This window comes from Seriola aureovittata, chromosome 21, assembly GCF_021018895.1.
Source record: "Seriola aureovittata isolate HTS-2021-v1 ecotype China chromosome 21, ASM2101889v1, whole genome shotgun sequence".
Taxonomy (NCBI): Eukaryota; Metazoa; Chordata; class Actinopteri; order Carangiformes; family Carangidae; genus Seriola; species Seriola aureovittata.
Genome location: NC_079384.1, coordinates 8,395,728 through 8,413,991, shown reverse-complemented (window position 1 = coordinate 8,413,991; position 18,264 = coordinate 8,395,728). Strand labels below are relative to the sequence as shown.

The 18,264-nt window shown below is 40.4% G+C and overlaps 2 protein-coding genes across 4 annotated transcripts; one reads left to right on the top strand and one right to left on the bottom strand.

Annotated features, from left to right (window-relative positions):
* The first annotated feature begins 858 nt into the window (after window positions 1-858).
* Window positions 859-11,271, top strand: si:dkey-94f20.4 (synembryn-A). 3 transcript variants are annotated; one of them, XM_056365146.1, is made up of 14 exons: window positions 859-996; window positions 4,972-5,066; window positions 5,166-5,213; window positions 6,345-6,362; window positions 6,488-6,577; window positions 6,680-7,287; window positions 7,700-7,835; window positions 8,021-8,209; window positions 8,571-8,665; window positions 8,926-9,076; window positions 9,230-9,325; window positions 9,466-9,610; window positions 10,129-10,408; window positions 11,116-11,271. In XM_056365146.1, the coding sequence occupies exons 2-14, from the start codon at window positions 4,977-4,979 to the stop codon at window positions 11,255-11,257; spliced, it is 2,088 nt and encodes a 695-aa protein (XP_056221121.1). In that variant the 5' UTR covers window positions 859-996; window positions 4,972-4,976; the 3' UTR covers window positions 11,258-11,271. The 3 variants fall into 3 exon arrangements, with proteins under 3 accessions (XP_056221121.1, XP_056221120.1, XP_056221122.1); XM_056365145.1 differs by lacking the exon at window positions 859-996 and adding an exon at window positions 4,305-4,497; XM_056365147.1 differs by lacking the exons at window positions 859-996; window positions 6,345-6,362 and adding an exon at window positions 4,305-4,497.
* A 137-nt stretch (window positions 11,272-11,408) lies between these two features.
* irf3 (interferon regulatory factor 3) lies at window positions 11,409-17,961 on the bottom strand. Its single transcript, XM_056365148.1, has 11 exons — window positions 17,664-17,961; window positions 16,287-16,453; window positions 15,927-16,098; window positions 15,068-15,141; window positions 14,887-14,947; window positions 14,668-14,733; window positions 14,303-14,548; window positions 13,997-14,087; window positions 13,424-13,713; window positions 13,201-13,319; window positions 11,409-12,692 (listed from the first exon to the last, which is right to left on the bottom strand). The coding sequence occupies exons 2-11, from the start codon at window positions 16,449-16,451 to the stop codon at window positions 12,579-12,581; spliced, it is 1,398 nt and encodes a 465-aa protein (XP_056221123.1). The 5' UTR covers window positions 16,452-16,453; window positions 17,664-17,961; the 3' UTR covers window positions 11,409-12,578.
* Window positions 17,962-18,264: the final 303 nt, after the last annotated feature.

Genomic DNA, 18,264 nt, shown 5'->3' with positions numbered 1-18,264 from the left:
GTGTAAGATTGTTGTTTTGGGGCCCTCTTTTTCCTTTTAAAAAACAAATGAAGGTGCCCATCTAAGCAGAATTCAAGCTGTTGGCATCAATTTTTCATTTTTAGTCAAGGCTCCCAGAGCAGCTTAATCCAGGTATACATTAATTATACTTCCACATACTTGTTTGATATTAAATATTTATTGTAAAATACATTTAAATATTGAAACATTTTTATTTTAAGAAGTAATATGATTAGGCATTTCACACAGCATTCAAACATCCATATTCTATGTGCTTCATGAGCATAAATCCATAACAAGTACCAGTCATTCAGAACATATAAAGAGATATTTGGTTGTAATTAGATGGAGACTATGTTGAGAACCCTCCACCTCCTTAGTCCATTACTGTTGCCATTCCCCTTGGCCCTATCTGCCGTATCCCCGTGGGTCGTTGGCCTTTTTCGACTCATCTTTTCCACTTTTGCTGAAGATGAATAAAGTGTTGGCCAGATTGTGAAGCTGGCATGTCCCAAGCTGGCAACCACGCTGAGGTGCGCGTCTTGAACGTAATTTCACTGCCATGCTGCCAATGATAAAGAAGAGAAAAAAACAAGGTTAGAAGTTATACTTTGGCTCTCGAAATATGACATAAACTTTATGAAATAAAAACTTTCAGTTTTCAGTAGAAGTTGAATTTCACCTACAGCATTTACTTCCTACATTAGTAGCCAACTACAGACCAATTCCTAGCATACTCAGTACAATAAACAATAAATGATACAAGAAGGCTAGTGTTTACAGCCACTCAGGGTATGTTTTGAATTTCTTGCTCTTTCGTACTTGTGTTTCAGTGCGTCCAAGTCTAGATGTTTGTCTTCTGAATGAAACGGGATGATCTTCAGTACTGGAGCATGCTCCTGCCGTGTGTCCTCTGACCTTTTCACCTCCGAAGCCTGAACAGTGTCCCCTGAGAGGACAGTGTTTGCACCTGACCTGCGGGTGCAACAGAATGAGGTATTGATTACTGTACATTTTATGAACCAAACAAATCATACAGATGTAAGATACAGATAAACAAATAGGGACGCCATTATTTCCTCCTGCCTAAAATTCTTTGTGTTTCCTTTCTGTCATTGGCTGTATATTTACTGATGTTTTTCACTCACCTGTGAGTTGGTCTAAGTGGTGAGGCAACAGTCAAAGGCACAGTCAGCAGCAGCAGAACAGTTATCTCCATACCGCAATGGCCTGTGGGAGAAAAAGAGTTAGTGATGCTGAAGAAAACAAATCATCCTGACCAAACTTATTCTCAATAAATGGTTTTCAGAACTCAGTAATACAGAGACATAAGCGTATTTGACCAGAAAAGTCAATAAACATGTCTATCATGCATTAGAGACCTCTTCAAAGAATAATGAACCTTACCACCAAGAAAATGGAAAAACCTGCTGTGCCTTTTTGAGTAAACCATCAATCCAGATGTGCAGTTGTAGTTTCTTGTTGATCGTTGGATGCCCAAGTCTGTTATCCCTCTCCACCTCTGGCCCTTTATAGTGTGATAGCAGGGTGCGGGGGTGTGTCTGTAACAGTCATTAGACAGCCAGGCCAACTCCCACACTCATAATGAATCAGTTACGGTGGCAGTTTTATCCTTTATTTACACAAGCTGCGATGCTAACGAAAACAACCTTTTAACAACCAAATACTACATTGTACTTATACCTGCAGTGACCTTGTACGTTGTGTGATGTTTACACTGATTATTATGTTCACTCTTTGCTCCACCACCCCCCCCATCCTCCACCCCTCCACATCCTCCTCCATCCCTCGCTCTCTCACTCCACTTGCTGCTGAGCAATTGTTCCAGAAATCATTCTTTCATTTCCATCACCTGCAGGAAGCCCGCAGAGCCCAAAATAACCCCAATTCTCCTCCAGGCTTTTCTTTATCGCCCCCTTTTTTCCTGTGCCTTTTTCCCTTGAGTCACTTTTGCCGTCAATGTGTTTATTCCTGAAATGTCCTTCACTCACCCCCCCTCTCGTACAGTGTTTGGGAAAACAAGTGCTTGATCTTACCCCTTTCCTCAAAGATAATATTTTTGATTAAATTGTAGCATTTAGGATTGGTTTGTGGCTCTATTAGCTCACCTAAAAATGGTCACAGAAACAAGAAATTATGAACTTTTCAGATTTGGCACCGAGCCACATTCTAACCTCTCTCTAGGAAATGATCTCATAATTCATAATCTTTGATAGAAATCCATGAGCAGCCAGTGTCACGTTTTTCCAACATCCAGACGCTGTTTCTCTCAGCCTCTCTCCTTCTCTCTAAATCACAACTTCCCCTCTTGACTCCATTGTGCACCTTTCCTGTGACTACCATCTGTGCAGTTTGTGTTGTCAGAGTAGTGCACTGAGTCATCACTGGCGCACGTTCACACAAGAGTATTAGCAGTCAAATGATAAGGCAGTCTTATGATTTCCCATAATTAAGAACTAATTACACCAAGTCTTGTTTTATGAAGAGTTTCCTCATTGCTAAGCAGTTCCTGAACACATGCTGCCTGGTTTTGAGCAGATAATCATTTTTGACAAAAAAACATGAGCAAGGAAACATTTTAAACCCAAGTAAATTTATTCTACATTAGAAAACAAAGTTAGTGACGTCACTAAGACGTCATTCAATAGTGTCCTGGCACAACAATTATAAAAGTTATAATTGTTGACAAAGACTGTACATTAATAAAAACTTACACTACATTATAGTGTCTTATAAATCATTTATTAGATGTTAACATAGGGCTTTTAAATGCTTAATAGAGAGGGTTAAAGTAAATAAGTACTGGGCACAAGTACTCATAACCTGAACAGTCCATTCTCACTGCACATATATATATATATATATATATATATATATATATATATATAAATAGCTGATTCGTTGAGCAGACTCAATACCTTACAAAAATTTTGCATTATATAAAATAGCCACACTAGGCAGGGACTCATCTTATGGGAATATATGCATCACACAAATACACACCCAGTGGATTGACCCTTGAAAGCCGACAGGGCTCATGACTTTAGGCTACATACAGTATTTTGTGTCCCAGGTGTTGTGAGAGCAACTTATGATGTTAGCCTGTGTCAGAATGATTAAAGCGGATAGTCATGGATTGCATACGTCAGTTCAACGGTTGTTTTCTTTAACTGTAAAAGGTCACTGAGGTTCATCAGCCTCTTGTATTCCTGACTTGTTGATATCTTGTATCTCATATGCGTTTACTTCCAGGAGAGCACTTTGTCAGGACTCCTCTGACTTTTCTCCTGCTATTGCTGACGTAGTGTGCATCCTGTTGTTGTAAGCCTGCAGCTACCAGCCAGCCACTTCAGCCTCTCTGCCCTGTTTCCTCCACCCACTGGGCACAAGAGTGAGCATCCTGCCAGGAAAGCCTGTCGTTCACTCACATATCATCTTCTCACAGTTTTCATCTTAGAGGTCACTCAAGACACAGTCCTTCAGTTAACCTACTTTCAAGTATCATGCACTGACTGTAACCATTGAAAGTGGGTTCGCTAAACTTAAAACAAGAACTGCTTATTTACTGGAATGAAAGCAGAATATTTTATTCCAATATGTTTGCTGTCACCCAGTGGCACATACTGATTTCTGCTGCAGTTGCTCTGGTGTAGATTAGTGTCTTCTGTGGCTTATGGCTAGAGTACAATGTTAAAGTTTACTATGAACAGAAACCTTTGATAATACACAGTTACACATACTGTATTATACAAGATAAATAACCTCTTCCAAGTGAATTGACCGTAAAAAATACCTCCATCTTGTGGGAGGAATCACAGACTTTGTTATAATGATTGCACAAAATGCAATTCACTGTGCATTCTCATTTATGAATGATTTTGCCAAATGAATATGCTGATGTTTTAAGATGTAAACTATCAGCTGAAAAATACTGATGTTGCCACAATGTTTTTCAAGTCCGGCTTAGCCATCAGTAGCTCCAGTGTGGTTATGCAACAGCTAGAAAAGCATGATACGAGCAAAATCTTAATGGTTTTTTTCTTGTCTCCTGAGCAATTAACAGATTTGAGCAAAAATAGTGTGTTAAAACTGGACAGAAAAAGAGAGAGAGAGAGAGAGAGAGAGAGATAGCTGTGCAGCACAAGTCTGGAAAACCTATGAAAGGTCGGAGGGTCAACACTGAGAGATATAAGCTTAGAGTCCATTAGTGGATTATAACCATAACCACTCCATGGCTACTGCATCTCTCGTGGATTAAAGAGAGAGCGAGAGAGAGAGAGAGAGAGTTAGACTGAGTGAATGAGTGTGACTGGAAAGCAAGTGAACTGAGCAAATTCAAAGGCAGAACACAGCAGTCTGCGCATAGGTGGACTGAGAAACACGGGGTAACAAGCTGCAGTAAAGTTGGAGCGGTGACAGCGCTTTGTGCTGGCAGAGTCTACGGTACATCACCTGGCTGATAGTGAATTGTCCAAGGTAGGTTTAGATAGATGTTGTGAAAGTGAACTCTTGTTATCTCTGTGTATCTCCATTTATTTATGTAAAAAATAACAGAATGCATTCCTGTATGATGTATGAACCGTCATGTAAAGAGATTCATCTTTCATTATAGCCAGAAAACATTTATCAGATCAAACTAATGTGACTGTGACAGTGTTGTTTTGATTTGATGGTATGATGAGTATTTTACTGAATGGAATCTTTTCTGCTCTTTAATTTCATATTAACTTCATCTTGTTTCCATCTTACAAGCAAATTACAGACAACATATACTTCAGATGATATGTTTTTGTCACTATAATGCATAACCTCTATCACCGCCATCCTCATCATTGTTGTTGTGTAACTTTAATTTTGTTATGGCCTAAATGATTATTTCTCTCTCTCTTTCTCTCTCTCTCGCTCTCTGTCTCTCTCTCTCTCTCTCTCTCTCTCTCTGTGTGTGTGTAGGAAGCATGGACGTGGACGTGGAGGGGATTATCCATTGCATCAAGCAGGGGGATGAGAACGGTGTTCAGACACAGCTGCAGGAGTTCAACAAAGAGGTAACGCCGCACAGAAGCGCACACATTCTCATGTCTGGATGATACGCTGCTGCTTATTACTGCTGCAGACCATTTCTGTAATCATTTCTCTCCCCACAGTACGCCCAGTGCTTCTTCTTTGATGCAGAGGAGAGGGACCGAAGGAAAGTGAGCTGGTTTATGTTGTTGCTGCACTCGTTTACAGAGACTGTAGTTTACTGTCCTATCCCTGCTCTCCTAGTGTTCCTTAACCCTCACCTCCGTTACCTCCCACCCCACTCCTCCATGTCTTCCACCTCTCCCTCCCCCCACTCCACAGTCTGTCTGTGATTAGTAATTCTGCTGTATCAGTTGTATCCCTGATCCTCTCTCCTTGCATGCTCAGGCAGATTGAGCCCAGGCAGAGCGATTGAATAACCAGCATACTCCATGTTAATCTATTTGACACTTTCCGCTCTGTCATTTGCAGCCACTGAACAGCAGATCTGGGGTTTTCACAAAACATTTTCTAATTGGCTGAGTTTGAAGAAACTCCTAGCTTTGGGACTCCAATACGTTTCTGTCTTAAAGTAATTCACAAAACAATTTTGAGCTAAATGTAAGTCCTACATCTAAGAGAAGTTAGAGGCAGTCCTGAGGACTCCTAAATAACTACAACCTGCTCACAATCATTGTGCTAGTGTTTTGGAAAAATACAAAAATAGTGACCTTTCAAAAGTCTGTGTATCTGTTTATCTTTTTTCATTAAATAAAATTCAATTTCATTTTTTACATTATTAAGTCAATATGATATGATTTTAATATGATTTTTTTTTATTTAAATCAGTTGAATTCTTTTTAATTGAATAAGTTGATTTAATTGTTTAAATTAAAAAATAATCAATTTAATTCGATTTTTAATTAATTTAATTTATAAGTTTAATTTTACTACAATTTTTATTTTGATTTAGTTTTTAAATATCAGTTAGGTTTTTATTTTTTAATCTTGTCTTTCCCACTCAACTTCTTTTCATACTCCTATGTATTTATGACACGGACCACTCCCTGTCAACCAATCACTGCAGACATAGTTACAAATTAATTCAGCTCAGCTTAGGAGTTCTCTCAGTAAAAGTTGCTCTCAGCAGCTTTGTGAATTGCTCTTAAGAGGATTTCTAATAGTAAGGTAAGACACTTTGTGAATGTGGCCCCTGAATCAGAGTGGTGCTGTTTATCTCTGCTTTACGAATATGCGCTGATATCATCTCCTCTCTCTTCTGCTGCATTGCTCACTGAAATTGGACTGTCCACCTTCTAAAGCAAAGAAAACTAGAAGAGGTACAGTGCCGCCAGTTTTGAGTGTTGCTTTTCGATGCACACAAGAACAAGCCCTTAACTTATTCATAACCTGTAATAAAGTGTGAGACATTTGATCTTATGCATTCTATGCCCTGCTGTACCAGTTCAGGAAGAATAAAGTGAGGGAGTACGCTGATTCTGACTCTGACCTTGATGAGTACGACCACGAGGATCGAGGCCTCATCCTCAGACAGGTAACTGACACAGTCACTTTCTGCACACCCAGAGGTATTGTCAGTTGTTCCTCTGAAGAATACTGTTTAGCTAACTGTCTACTTCTCTGTTCCTGTTCTCAGAATTTAGCTGTTGTCCTGGTGAGGTTTATAAGAACAGGAGCTAAATGTCGTCTCTTAAGAGTATCTCTGCGCACCCTGAGGATCCTGTCCAGGGACAAAAAGGTCCTGGGGCCCTTGGTGACCGACAGCGCTTTGCTGACTCTGGCCAAACTAGCTGGTTTGACCACAAGTGATGCCAGTGATGAAACCAGTGACCCAGACTCTGATTTCTATGACAACATCATTGCTTCTCTTGCTGAGGCCAAAGTTTTGCAGTGCCACACCAATGAGGATGAAGGTGACGCTGAAGCCTATGACCAAAATGAAGAGTGCTCTGGCTTTGATGAGGACACCAAGAGTGACATCAGCATCGCCAACAGCGGAGATCTGGACAGCATCAGCTGGCTTGGGAGCCACAGGACCAGCATCAACGAAATGCACAGAGGCGGTGTCCATCACAAAGTGCTGGAGCGAGGGAGGAGGGACCGCAGGGAGAGCAAGATGGAGGGGGAGGAAGAGGAGGAGGACACAGAGTCGGGAGAGGAGGCTCAGAGAAAAGAGGCCATGAAGGTGTTGTGCAATGTGGTGTACAACAGCACCTGGGCACAGGAGAGGTTCAGTGGTCTCAGGTGGGTTTATTAATCGGTCGCAGACACACACAACAATCCAGTTAAACACAGCTGTTGGCCTTGCATGTCTGGGCCCATTTAGCTGTTTCTTATTGCAGCAGACAGTATGAAGGTTCTTATAGCTACAATAGAATGAAAGTAGCAAAATATAATTCCAATCAAACCCTGTTATTCATCCGTGGTAAATACCAAGCTCTGATGTCAACCCTTTTGAATCACTTCTTTTCAGCCTCAATATTTAGCACCAGCTTTCTACAGCCGCAAAGGGAGAAACCCACTGTAGAGAAAGCAGTGACATGACATGAGTGTTCGATAACTATTTGGCGATCTGGCTTTTGTGTTTCGTTAATTTCTCACAGCCTTCATTTGGCTTTTGTACAAATCTGCACCTTTCCTTTTTTCTTTCCCCCAGGCTCATCTGTGGTCTCACTGAGCGTCTATCCTCAAGCGTCAGTTGCTCTTCTCCCTCCAGTGTTCAGTTCTATGAACTACGCCTCATGTTCCTCATCACTGCACTGCGGCCAGAGCTCAGCACTCAGCTTCAACAGGTAACACAACCACACTTATGACAAAGTTACTGCATTAAATACACAGTGCAGAATATATTATGGTTGCAATAATATGATTCCTTTTGTTTTATCACACTATCTTTGGTTTATTCTAATACTGATATGAACAGACCAAGATTCTTGTACTGTCCTTCCTGCTCTCACACATTGTTTTACTCTTCCAGGAGGGTGGGGTGTCCATCCTCACAGCAGCCATGGAGAGCTGCCTGGAGGTTCAGTGGAAGGAGCAGTATGAGTGTGTGCTGCACCCAGCAGCACCACCAATCTCTCTGGAAGCCTCTCAGCGTATCATAGAGATACTGAAAATCCTCTTTAATATCACCTATAGCACCCACAGGCAGGAGCCAAGCGAGGTCAGTGAATATGTGCGGTATAATCAACCTGTCATCCTTCAGGTGTAATAGAAGTAGCTGGAAGAAGTAGTTCACATGAAGTTGGAACATCTCAGATATTAAAAACGTTTGTTGTAATGATGGGGGTTTTTTTACAGCCTATCATTAATGTTAAACTTAATGGCCAAAACAATACAGCTAAGTGTTATTGTTCTCATCTGATATCTATCATTATCTCTGTCTCTCTTCGAGGAAATACATACATTTCAAATGCATTAAAGAACAGATTAACTCAAAACCTTTATTTTCCCTCAACTGTTTCGTATACATTATCCACCCAACTCAACTGTTCTTCAGAGAGAAATGTATTCTCATCCCTCAGGATGATGCAGCTCTTTACCGACACCTGGTGGCAATCCTGCGTCTCTGCCTGATGAGGAAGTGCATGCTGTCAGACGACACGGATGAACTGCAGGGGTGAGCATAAACCAAAGTGAAGACAGACAAAAAGAAATATGCAGTGACAAACATTATTAATAATGATGCAGATGCTTTTAAAGTTGCTGGTGTCAACATTTCATTCATCTCATTCTATATCTCAGTTTAACTTTATTACAGTGAATTTATCACATCTTTATTCTTAGTAGTATTTTCCCCACTCACTGGAGTTCTGTGTTTACCAGTATATAACTGTCTCTGTGCTTCCCCGTTCCTGTAATCGTCTGTCAATGCCACAGTCACACAGTCAACCTGTTGACAGCGCTGCCTCTCCAGTGTCTGGATGTGCTGCTGATGGCGCCTCCAGGGCCCAACTCAGAGCAGTGCCAGGGGGTCAACATGGACTGTGTACACAACCTGCTGATGTTCATGGAGAGACGTCTGGAGTCGGTGAGGGGCCAAAGTCGTATGGAGAGAATGGCAGAGATGTTTGGAGCAAGCTTTTTGTTCCTTAAAAAAGTTTACATTTTTGATTTTAAAGCGAGACTGTTTGCTAATACTGAAATAACCTGAAGCCGCCTTCCTTGTTTGTTTTATTCTCAGGGTGATAAGATCAAAGAGAAGCTCACACCTATACTCAATCTTCTGACAGAGAGCTGCAGGGCCCACAGAGAAACTCGCCACTACATCAGGAAACATGTAATAACCCCTGTTAAAACATGACTCCTTTAGAAAGCTCATTTCACGTTTTGCATCTCACAATATGTTGATTAAATTTAAGCCAGATATTTTTTCAAATACCATAGACAATTGAAATTAGAATTTATCCCTATCATTAGATCCTGCCCCCTCTGACGGATGTATCACACAGGCCGGAGGAAGGCTCCACAGTGAAGAGTCGTCTGATCCGTCTCATGACTCATCTGGATACAGACCTCAAACACTGTGCTGCCGACCTCATCTTTGTCCTCTGCAAGGAAAATGGTAAAACCAGACCTTATCACGTTCTCTGGATTAATGAGGAGATTAAATGACAAAGTCTGGTCATAAAAATCAAAACAGCCGGTGTGCTTTGCTTTTGTTATGATCTGGTTTTAAAAAACTGATACAGATGCAAAGGTCGAGACAATTTTACAACTCTAGTAGTAGTACTCTTTTAAATCCTTCAATCCTTGTCATCTTCTTAAATTTGCTCTAAAATCAATTGAATCCTTGAATCTATGCAATGTTTTAAAAATATATAGATCTAAATTGCTGCTTGTACAATGGAATGGAAATATCCTTCTTTTGACTTTATTTACATTTCTTGAAATTCAACCTGACATAATCAGAAGCTTTGGGCTCTATGGTAGAATTTGAAATACATTTCAGTGGTTTTAGTTTTGTTGTCAGCACAACATTCATATGTGATCAATCACCCCCTTGTGTGGGAGTGTTGAAAATGTTTTTGTAGCTTTTCTAATTTCCATTCCATCTATTTTCACCCTCACTTCTTCTTCCAGTGAGGCGTTTTGTCAAGTACACAGGTTACGGTAACGCGGCCGGCCTGCTGGCCACCAGGGGTTTGCTGGGCGGCCAGGGGTCCAGGACTTCCAGCTCTGACGCCCAGTACTCCAGCGACTCTGACTCTGACACTGAAGAGTACCGGCAGGTCAAAGATCGCATCAACCCGGTGACGGGGCGGGTGGAGGCAGAGCATTCAGACCCCATGGAGGGCATGACGGAGGAGGAGAAGGAGGAGGAGGCCAGGAGACTGATCATGCTCTTTAACAAGCTGTCGAGGTCAGTGAAACGACAAAGACTTATAGATACTATATCACGTCTTTTTTACTAATGGTATTAAAGATGTAAAAGAGTCTTAAAAAGCTGTGACAAGGCAAATCTGACTCAATTGGTCTCAATAAATCCACGAGGAAACAATTACAGGGAGAAAGATTTATAACTATGCATTGAAAGCACTGTAAAACTAGAAGTAGAGTTTTGCCCAAAAACTTTTTACTTCCAAACTTCATTTCAAACAAAGCAGAGGTAAGGTATTTAACTGCTGCTGGAAATATAACATAATCAAGAGGATGCAGTTTCTGTTAAATCTCAGTTATCAAAGTATTATAACATTTTAAAGACAATGGGACTATATTCTTTATTTCACATATATTAGATATAAGTCTGTTCTATCCCTTATGTTTTTTTTACATGTGAAATCCTAATATCTATTCATATAATACACTGAGTTATTCTGTATCTTTGTCACTATTTCCTCTTAATATTTGCAGACTTCATGATGGAGCTGACACCATCAGAAATATTAGAGATCCCTAAATCAAGTTTATTTTGTATAAATCTTAATGGCAACAGGTTAAAATGAAACAGGGCCCTCACCAAAAAGACTGAGAGCAAGTATAGATCAAATGAGCACAAGTAGAACAATGTTATTACTGATGATTAAAGTGAAATATGTCCATTTCCTCTACACCTCGTGTGTTTTGCAGGGACAGCATCATCCAGCCGATGGGAGTGGATTCAGAGGGGAAGCTGGTCTCAGTGTCGGGACTGAGGGAAAATTCCCTCACTGAAGAGGGGAGGTCTGAGTCAGAGAATGACGCAGAAGCAGAGGAAGGAGAGAAGAACTGAAACCTGTCAAATCCATTCATCCCATTTTCATTTCATTCATTTTTTGTAAACGTTCAGTTTCTAAAGTTTGACATTGCAAAAATATTTGTTGTAAATGTTCACACAACATGAAAGCAAGGTGATGTAGTTCTCATCCACACCCAGTCAGCCATGATGGAACTGGACAATCTTTTTTATTTCTTCTACATTGCATTCATAATAATAACAGAGTGGTAAATCACACTTTGAGATAAGAATAATAAGTCCTGAGTAAGAAGTGATGTCATGGTAATAACATGAAAATATCCTAAAATATTTGATTAAAGCCTTGAAATCTTATTGTAGAGTAAATTCCAACAGGCCACATCTAGTACACAGAGTCAGGTTAGTTGTGACCCTTAAATAAAACATGATGAAATAAACATCTGCACAGCATTTACTTTTCTCTGCACAGTCTCTGATGTTATTTTGGCACAAACCCACCTTGTGCTCAGGTGTATGTTGAACATATTGTACCATAAATCTCATGTGACACAATATAAAAAGCATTCAGACGATGCTCTGATCATGTTGTTGAATCATCTTGATCTTCAGTGTGTAATCTTCACTGTGACTGAACCATTCAGAGGCTTTAGTCTTTGTTACAGTATCTTCATCCTTCTGTTTAACACAGTATTTCAGGTTTGCTGAGGGGGATCCTCATGTACATGTACATCAATACCTGATTTACACTGCATGAATACTGTGAACAAATGAAGAAACTAAATCATCAACAAGATGACTGAACCTTTGGGCGGCATTTCACATTTCATACACAAAATGCACAATGCACAAAATGAGAGGAATGCACTTATTTCATCACAAACACATTATTAGAGCCCAGAGCAGAATGGGTGAACCTCTTGACCTGACTGACCGGGCTCTTTTCTTTAGCTCTTTTTTTTGCAGTGGGGTGTTTTGGGAATGTGGTCTTCATTTTTATGTAACACTAGCACCAATAACATCACTAATTTAAAGGAATATCCTATCATATCTGTCCTGATCATTATTTCCTGAAAAAATATAAAAAGGTGTGTGCTCATTTAGAGCCCCTTGGTACAAGTTTCACTTTAAATATATTTGCTTTGTTCCTTAGAGCAGTACCAGCAAAGTTGCACTAGCACTGGTGCAATTATTAAAATCATTATTATTATTATTAGATCTTTTCTATTGGGTTTAAAATCTGGATAAAAAATGTAAATAAAACATGTAAATATGACTAATTCTGAGATGCTCTAGTCAATGGTAGGGATAACAAAGAAAGGAGTAAACAATGTCTTTTCTTCAGGCTCAGTAAAGTACGTCAGCACAACTCCATCATCTCCTCCAGTGACATCTGCAGCTCTACAGACTTCAGGGAGGAGGCGCCACCATCAACAGCCATATTCTTCAGTAACTCCATTGAAGTCAGCACCACCTGAGACCGAACGAAAAATACAACAAAAAAAAGACAAAAAACACAAGGAGCAGAAATCAGATGCCATGACAAGAATGACGAGACGGCAAATTTGAGCTTGACGTATGCCATAACTGCCGAGACGGTTTGAGCAATGAGATGTGTCGAGTTGGTTTCTTTAACGTAACTTTTTGTATAAGCTTTTTATTTCTCAGCAACGGCTCGGGAGCAAAAAAAGGCTTTTTACACCTGAGGGATCGGCTGTCACCACTGGTATTCAGGCTTTGTTCCCTCAGTGCTATTAATCAATACTGAAATAAAATTGCCCCGTGAAAAGTGCTGCTGACTACAGCTCCTTGAGTGGGCAATTTTTGGGGCTTGATCATTGATCATTCATGAAATTTGATAGAGCTATTTGCCAGCAAAAAAAAAAAAATATATTTTTTCTGCCAAACTGAGATACTGCTTTAAAAAGGTCTGAGAGCACAACAGTGTCTGAGTGTTTTAAATAATTTAAAGGTTCTCTCACCTCCACTGTGATGAGTTTCTTCTCCCAGGGTCTGTTGTCTGGGTCAGGCCACTTCTCCCCGAGGCAGAAGAACAGGGAGCAGGGAGGGCTGTCTTTCCCCTCAATGAAGTCCAATATTCCTGGAGGGATAGGACAATCAGTCACTATATCAAGGCAACATATACTTCACATTTATTCACAGGCACGTTAATAAAAAGCTGCTTCATTTCTTCCTTTCACCCACCTCGCACAAACTCCTTCAACATGTAAAGTGGTTGAGGCTGCAGTTTGGAAATCTCTTGGGGCTGTCTGCTCCGATCAAACTTAGAGAAGCTCCAAAACGCTTTCATTTCACCCCATCGCAGGCCGTACACCATATGTCCCGACACTCCTATTTCCAAACCGTCGCCCAGCTTGTCCAGGATGCGTTGGGTCAGACTGGCTTGAGTTTGATCCAACATGGCCCCAGGACTTGGCAGATAGACCAAGGTCAGGCCTGAGTCGTGGTCCAAAACTTTCCCAGTGGGTTCAGGGCTGATGTGAAGACAACGTTTAATCATTTGATTGCTGAGATAATTGAACAGCAGCTTGTGTGACTGGCAGAGGCCCTGAGGACACTAAAGGAATAACTTTGAGAAATAAACTCATTCGCTCTGTTGCCACGAGTTACATAAGATTGGTACTACTAAATAATGAAGCTACAGCCATTCAACAAATATCTAATATGTAACTATGGCACTCAATTTGAAGCTGAACTGGAAATATTCAACATTTGTCAGACATGTTTCCTTTGATGAAAACTTTACTTTGATGTTACCTGTAGACTAGGCGGATGCCAGCTTCATTCTCAACCAGCTGCTCAGACACCTTCACTCCTCTGTAGTACACTGATATCCTGAACTCAGTCTCTAAGGTTTCAGAGAGAGGAGAAAAGAGGTGTTTCACAGCTCTGCTCTTCACACAGGGCAAAAATGTAACACCACACCAGGACATGTAGTTTTATGGAGTTAGTACCATTTTAAAAGGATATTCAGTTTTAATAATTCAAGAGGACATTTTTGAGTGACAGTGTAAATTCCACATCTCTTTTTTTTTTTTTTTACACCGACATCCATCAACCTACTGAAATTATCTCCATCGCTGGTCTTGATCATGGTATGTAGGAACTGCTCCGCCAGCTGCCCACCACAGGCCCCTCCTACAGCTCCCCCCATTGGAGGTGCTGGTTGCTCAGGCAACCCAGCTTCACCGCCTGCACCCTCAATCGTTACTGGATACTGCTGTTGCCCAGGCAACGCGTATCCACCAATCACAACCTGATTCGGCAGCTGCTGTTGCTCGGGAGGAGGCTCAAAGCCTGCAGTTCCCTCTGTGGAAAAGTTGAAGAAAATAAAAAACTGTAACTAGGAAAGTACCTTGGTTACTCTTTGTTTTCTGCTCATACTGCAGCCGTGAGGAGGTAATGATCAGCACAGATGATAAGTCTACCTGTTTCAGGGCCAATCTGCAGTCCCTTCAGACACTCCTGGAGAATGTCCTGATTGATAGTGGATTCTGCCGGAAATATTGATTGATTCAGAAATATTCAGACAGTGATTACACGTTTTAACACCAAATTAATGAACATTTATCATCCTGTACATTTTCCTTCTAAGATAAATAATTCATGCCTGGAGAAAATAAATAGTATGAGAGGGTATCCATTACCTGAAAATACAGCTCCTCCTGGAAGGTAGAGGCAGTTATCAAAGCACGGGATAACCTGGCTCTGAGATCAGAACATACACATCGGTGATGAATGAGTTCATATGCAGTCACATAATTACACAGCATTTACAATTAACTTCCTGTGTTCCTACAAGTCAAGACAACAAACACAGTTACTTACCTCTTGTGTAGGAAGGACACAATCCTCGAACAAATCAAAGTCATCTTTGTCCTGGGATCCAGCAGAAGAGTTAGCTTTGAGAGTGAAAGCAAAGAACTCTGCTTACTATCTTTTAATCATTCATTCTGCTCAGAAACACCTCTTTAATCTTTTAATCCCATTCACAAATGGTATTCACTTGCATGCTCTGCATTTGCATCTCCCCTCGACAAATCTCAACCACAGAAACGGAAATCCAGACAGAAGTGCATGTAGGACGGATTGCGACGAGATCATCCAAATCAGGTAAGGAGGAGATCAGGTGTGTACTGTCTGTGGCCGCACTGATGGAAAGGTGCTTTGTCAGTTCAGATTCAAACATAACCCACGAGAGCACGTGTCACCTAATGCATTACCCGATTTTTGTATTTATCTAATTTGCAATCAACAACAGTACAGTAACATGAAAAATTAACTGATGCTGTGTTAATTAGATTATGTAAGCTAATAAAAAAGGTGCATTAAGCAGCACAAACTCCTTTCCTGGGATTATAGTTAAGACACAAGCTGAATAACTTTGCATGAATAAACCTTCAAGACAAACGGAAATGTGCGTTTGGATTTTGCAAGAGAGAGAGAGAGAGAGAGAGAGAGAGAGAGAGAGAGAGAGAGAGAGAGAGAGAGAGCAATCTTTTTTGTATTATTTCTGTGTAATTTTAATGCCAGGTGCCAGTGAATACATAAACATTTAATTCAGTTATTTTTTATAGTAGGTCATATTTAATACAGAGGAGAGACTCCTTCTTTTAACTTGTCTGTTATCCACTACATTAAAAGGACCAAATGGTGACTGTCTATGGACGCCGTGGTGGATCCTCACCTTCTGATGTCACCTCCTCCGGCCAGCGAAACACTTTATGGGGGTTAGCGGGATCGTTCTTGTTGTCGGTAACCATTTTGAAACCTTTGGCTCGCAGGGCGCTGCGGAAGTTCCTCTTCCAGACTGACGGGTCTCCCTGAGCCTGGCCATTGTTGCTCGACTCTGACCAGGCCTACAGGCAAGAAAGAAGGTGAAGGCAGGAGGGATTACACTACATGAACAGCCAAAGGTTTAATACACTGTCACTGTGTAAAATGCCATGAACACAAGGGATAAGTTCTGTCAAATTCATGGATATGATTATTTCCCATAATTCTGCCATTGATAACTTTTTATACTATGATATTTACGAGTGCTAACCTTAAAGATGAGAATGTCAGTGTCGGAGGAGTCCTGTCTTAATGCGTGTTTCCATGGGATGGAGAACTCTGTTCGTTCCGGGTTTGTCCAGTTGACACCAGGATACCTGCCGCTGTCAACCTGGGTCCGCAGCCACGGGATGAGCAGTGGTTTGGAATGAGACATTTCTGCAGGAGCGAGAAAAACTGTCATGTCAAAAGTGTCATCAAGGCTTATATGATCCTCAGTTCATGTACGACAGAAAGGATTGATTACATTCAGCTTAATACATTTGTTTTGTACTACTGGAATTATATTATCTATTATATTTAAAACTCAAGTGCCAATCCAAATCAACACATTAGCCTTTTGGCTATCACTATCCTGAGTTACACATCCACTGCATTCAGTGCAAGTTACTCACTACAACATACATTTCAAGGACTACATAATATTGGTGGAGGAATTGAATTTGAAATGCTTTATTCAAATAAAAATAGCTAAGCCTGGCTGGCTGTTTAATCCCCTTAGTTATACATATGTATCTGTATTTTTTATCTAACGTATCCATCCTTATTATATATTTATATTATTTATTAGAATTTTCAGGTCCATCTCAAAAGACACATTTTGCCTGTAGAGGGCGCTATTTACTAGTTTTTCAACCTGATTCATACAGACAAAATTTAAACCAAACAATACTTAAACTGTACAATTTTTAATGAACAATTAAAACAAGTGTAGAAAAATTATGCAAGATCCTAAATTATTAGAATAACTTTCTATTTTCCCACTCCCACTACATTATCAAAGGTTTTAGAAAATAATAAGCAGTGTACAGTATCCTGATTTCTGCAGTATCCTACTCTGTTGCTGCTGGGAAAAAAAGAATCAGTTTTCATTTCATATTTCTAAATGGCAAGAAAGAGGAAGCAGGAGAATATGAGGCCAGGTGTTCAGCACTCATGCTGCATTCAGCCCCCCCCCCCGGTAATGCCGGTAAAGCCGGTAATTTAATATTACTGGTGCATAATAGCTGTTTCATTGTACTGTTGCATTTCAAGTAGAAGTTAAACAGGTTATAAAGTTACACGAAGAGGAAATGCTCACAGTCACTTCAAGTAGAAACTGGATACAAACAACAAACAAACAAACAACAAACAAACAGTAGTAGTTGTCTATTTGTGTACAACAGTACAGTCAAATAATCCTGTGGCTGTGTGATTATGTTTGACAACAGATATGGAAAGATAAGAGCCGAGGAGTTACACAAGTTACATATTTGTTCATAGGTTTGATTGCCGTCCACAATTTCACAACAAAGCACTACTGGAGCGATTTAAACCCACATGAAATGTTTCAATAACACTGATAGCTCCATAAAAAAAAGGCTCCTACCTTTAACGACGAGGTTTCAGTCGGTGCAGCTTGGTGTTGAGTTCAAGGCCAGTCGTTTTCTGGGCCAGAAATCAGACACATGTGATGCAGGACAGTGGCAGCAGTGTTGTGTTGCAGGCGATTCAGAAGCTGTGCGACAAACGTTCAATCCAAGCTGCTAACTCTCTAAATACCAGCCCGGTTGCGTTTTCAGTCTTTTTGAGGAAACTCCGACTTCAGTTTCGTTTTCCAGATGTGACGTCAGCTGTGTTTTATACCAGCTGGGCCGCTAGGTGGGGTCAAACACGCGCGTTTGTATGTCTATACTTGTGAGGACCTTCCATTGACATCACACATTGGCCCGTGACAGACACCATACCCTGAAGGTAAAGATGCAATTCAAACGTGTTTAAGCACATCAAATAATGCCTTGCTTTGATTATTAAGTTTGTGCCTGATATTCTTTTTTTTTTTTTTTAAAGAAAAAAGGAAATCATTTAACAGGTTAGACATTATTCATGTTTATTTACGAGTGGTCTTAAGTTTACCCGCTAAAATAGCCTGGGTTGCATTCCAGACCATACATCATGTTATAAATAATACTTGTGGCTGCATGTCTTTA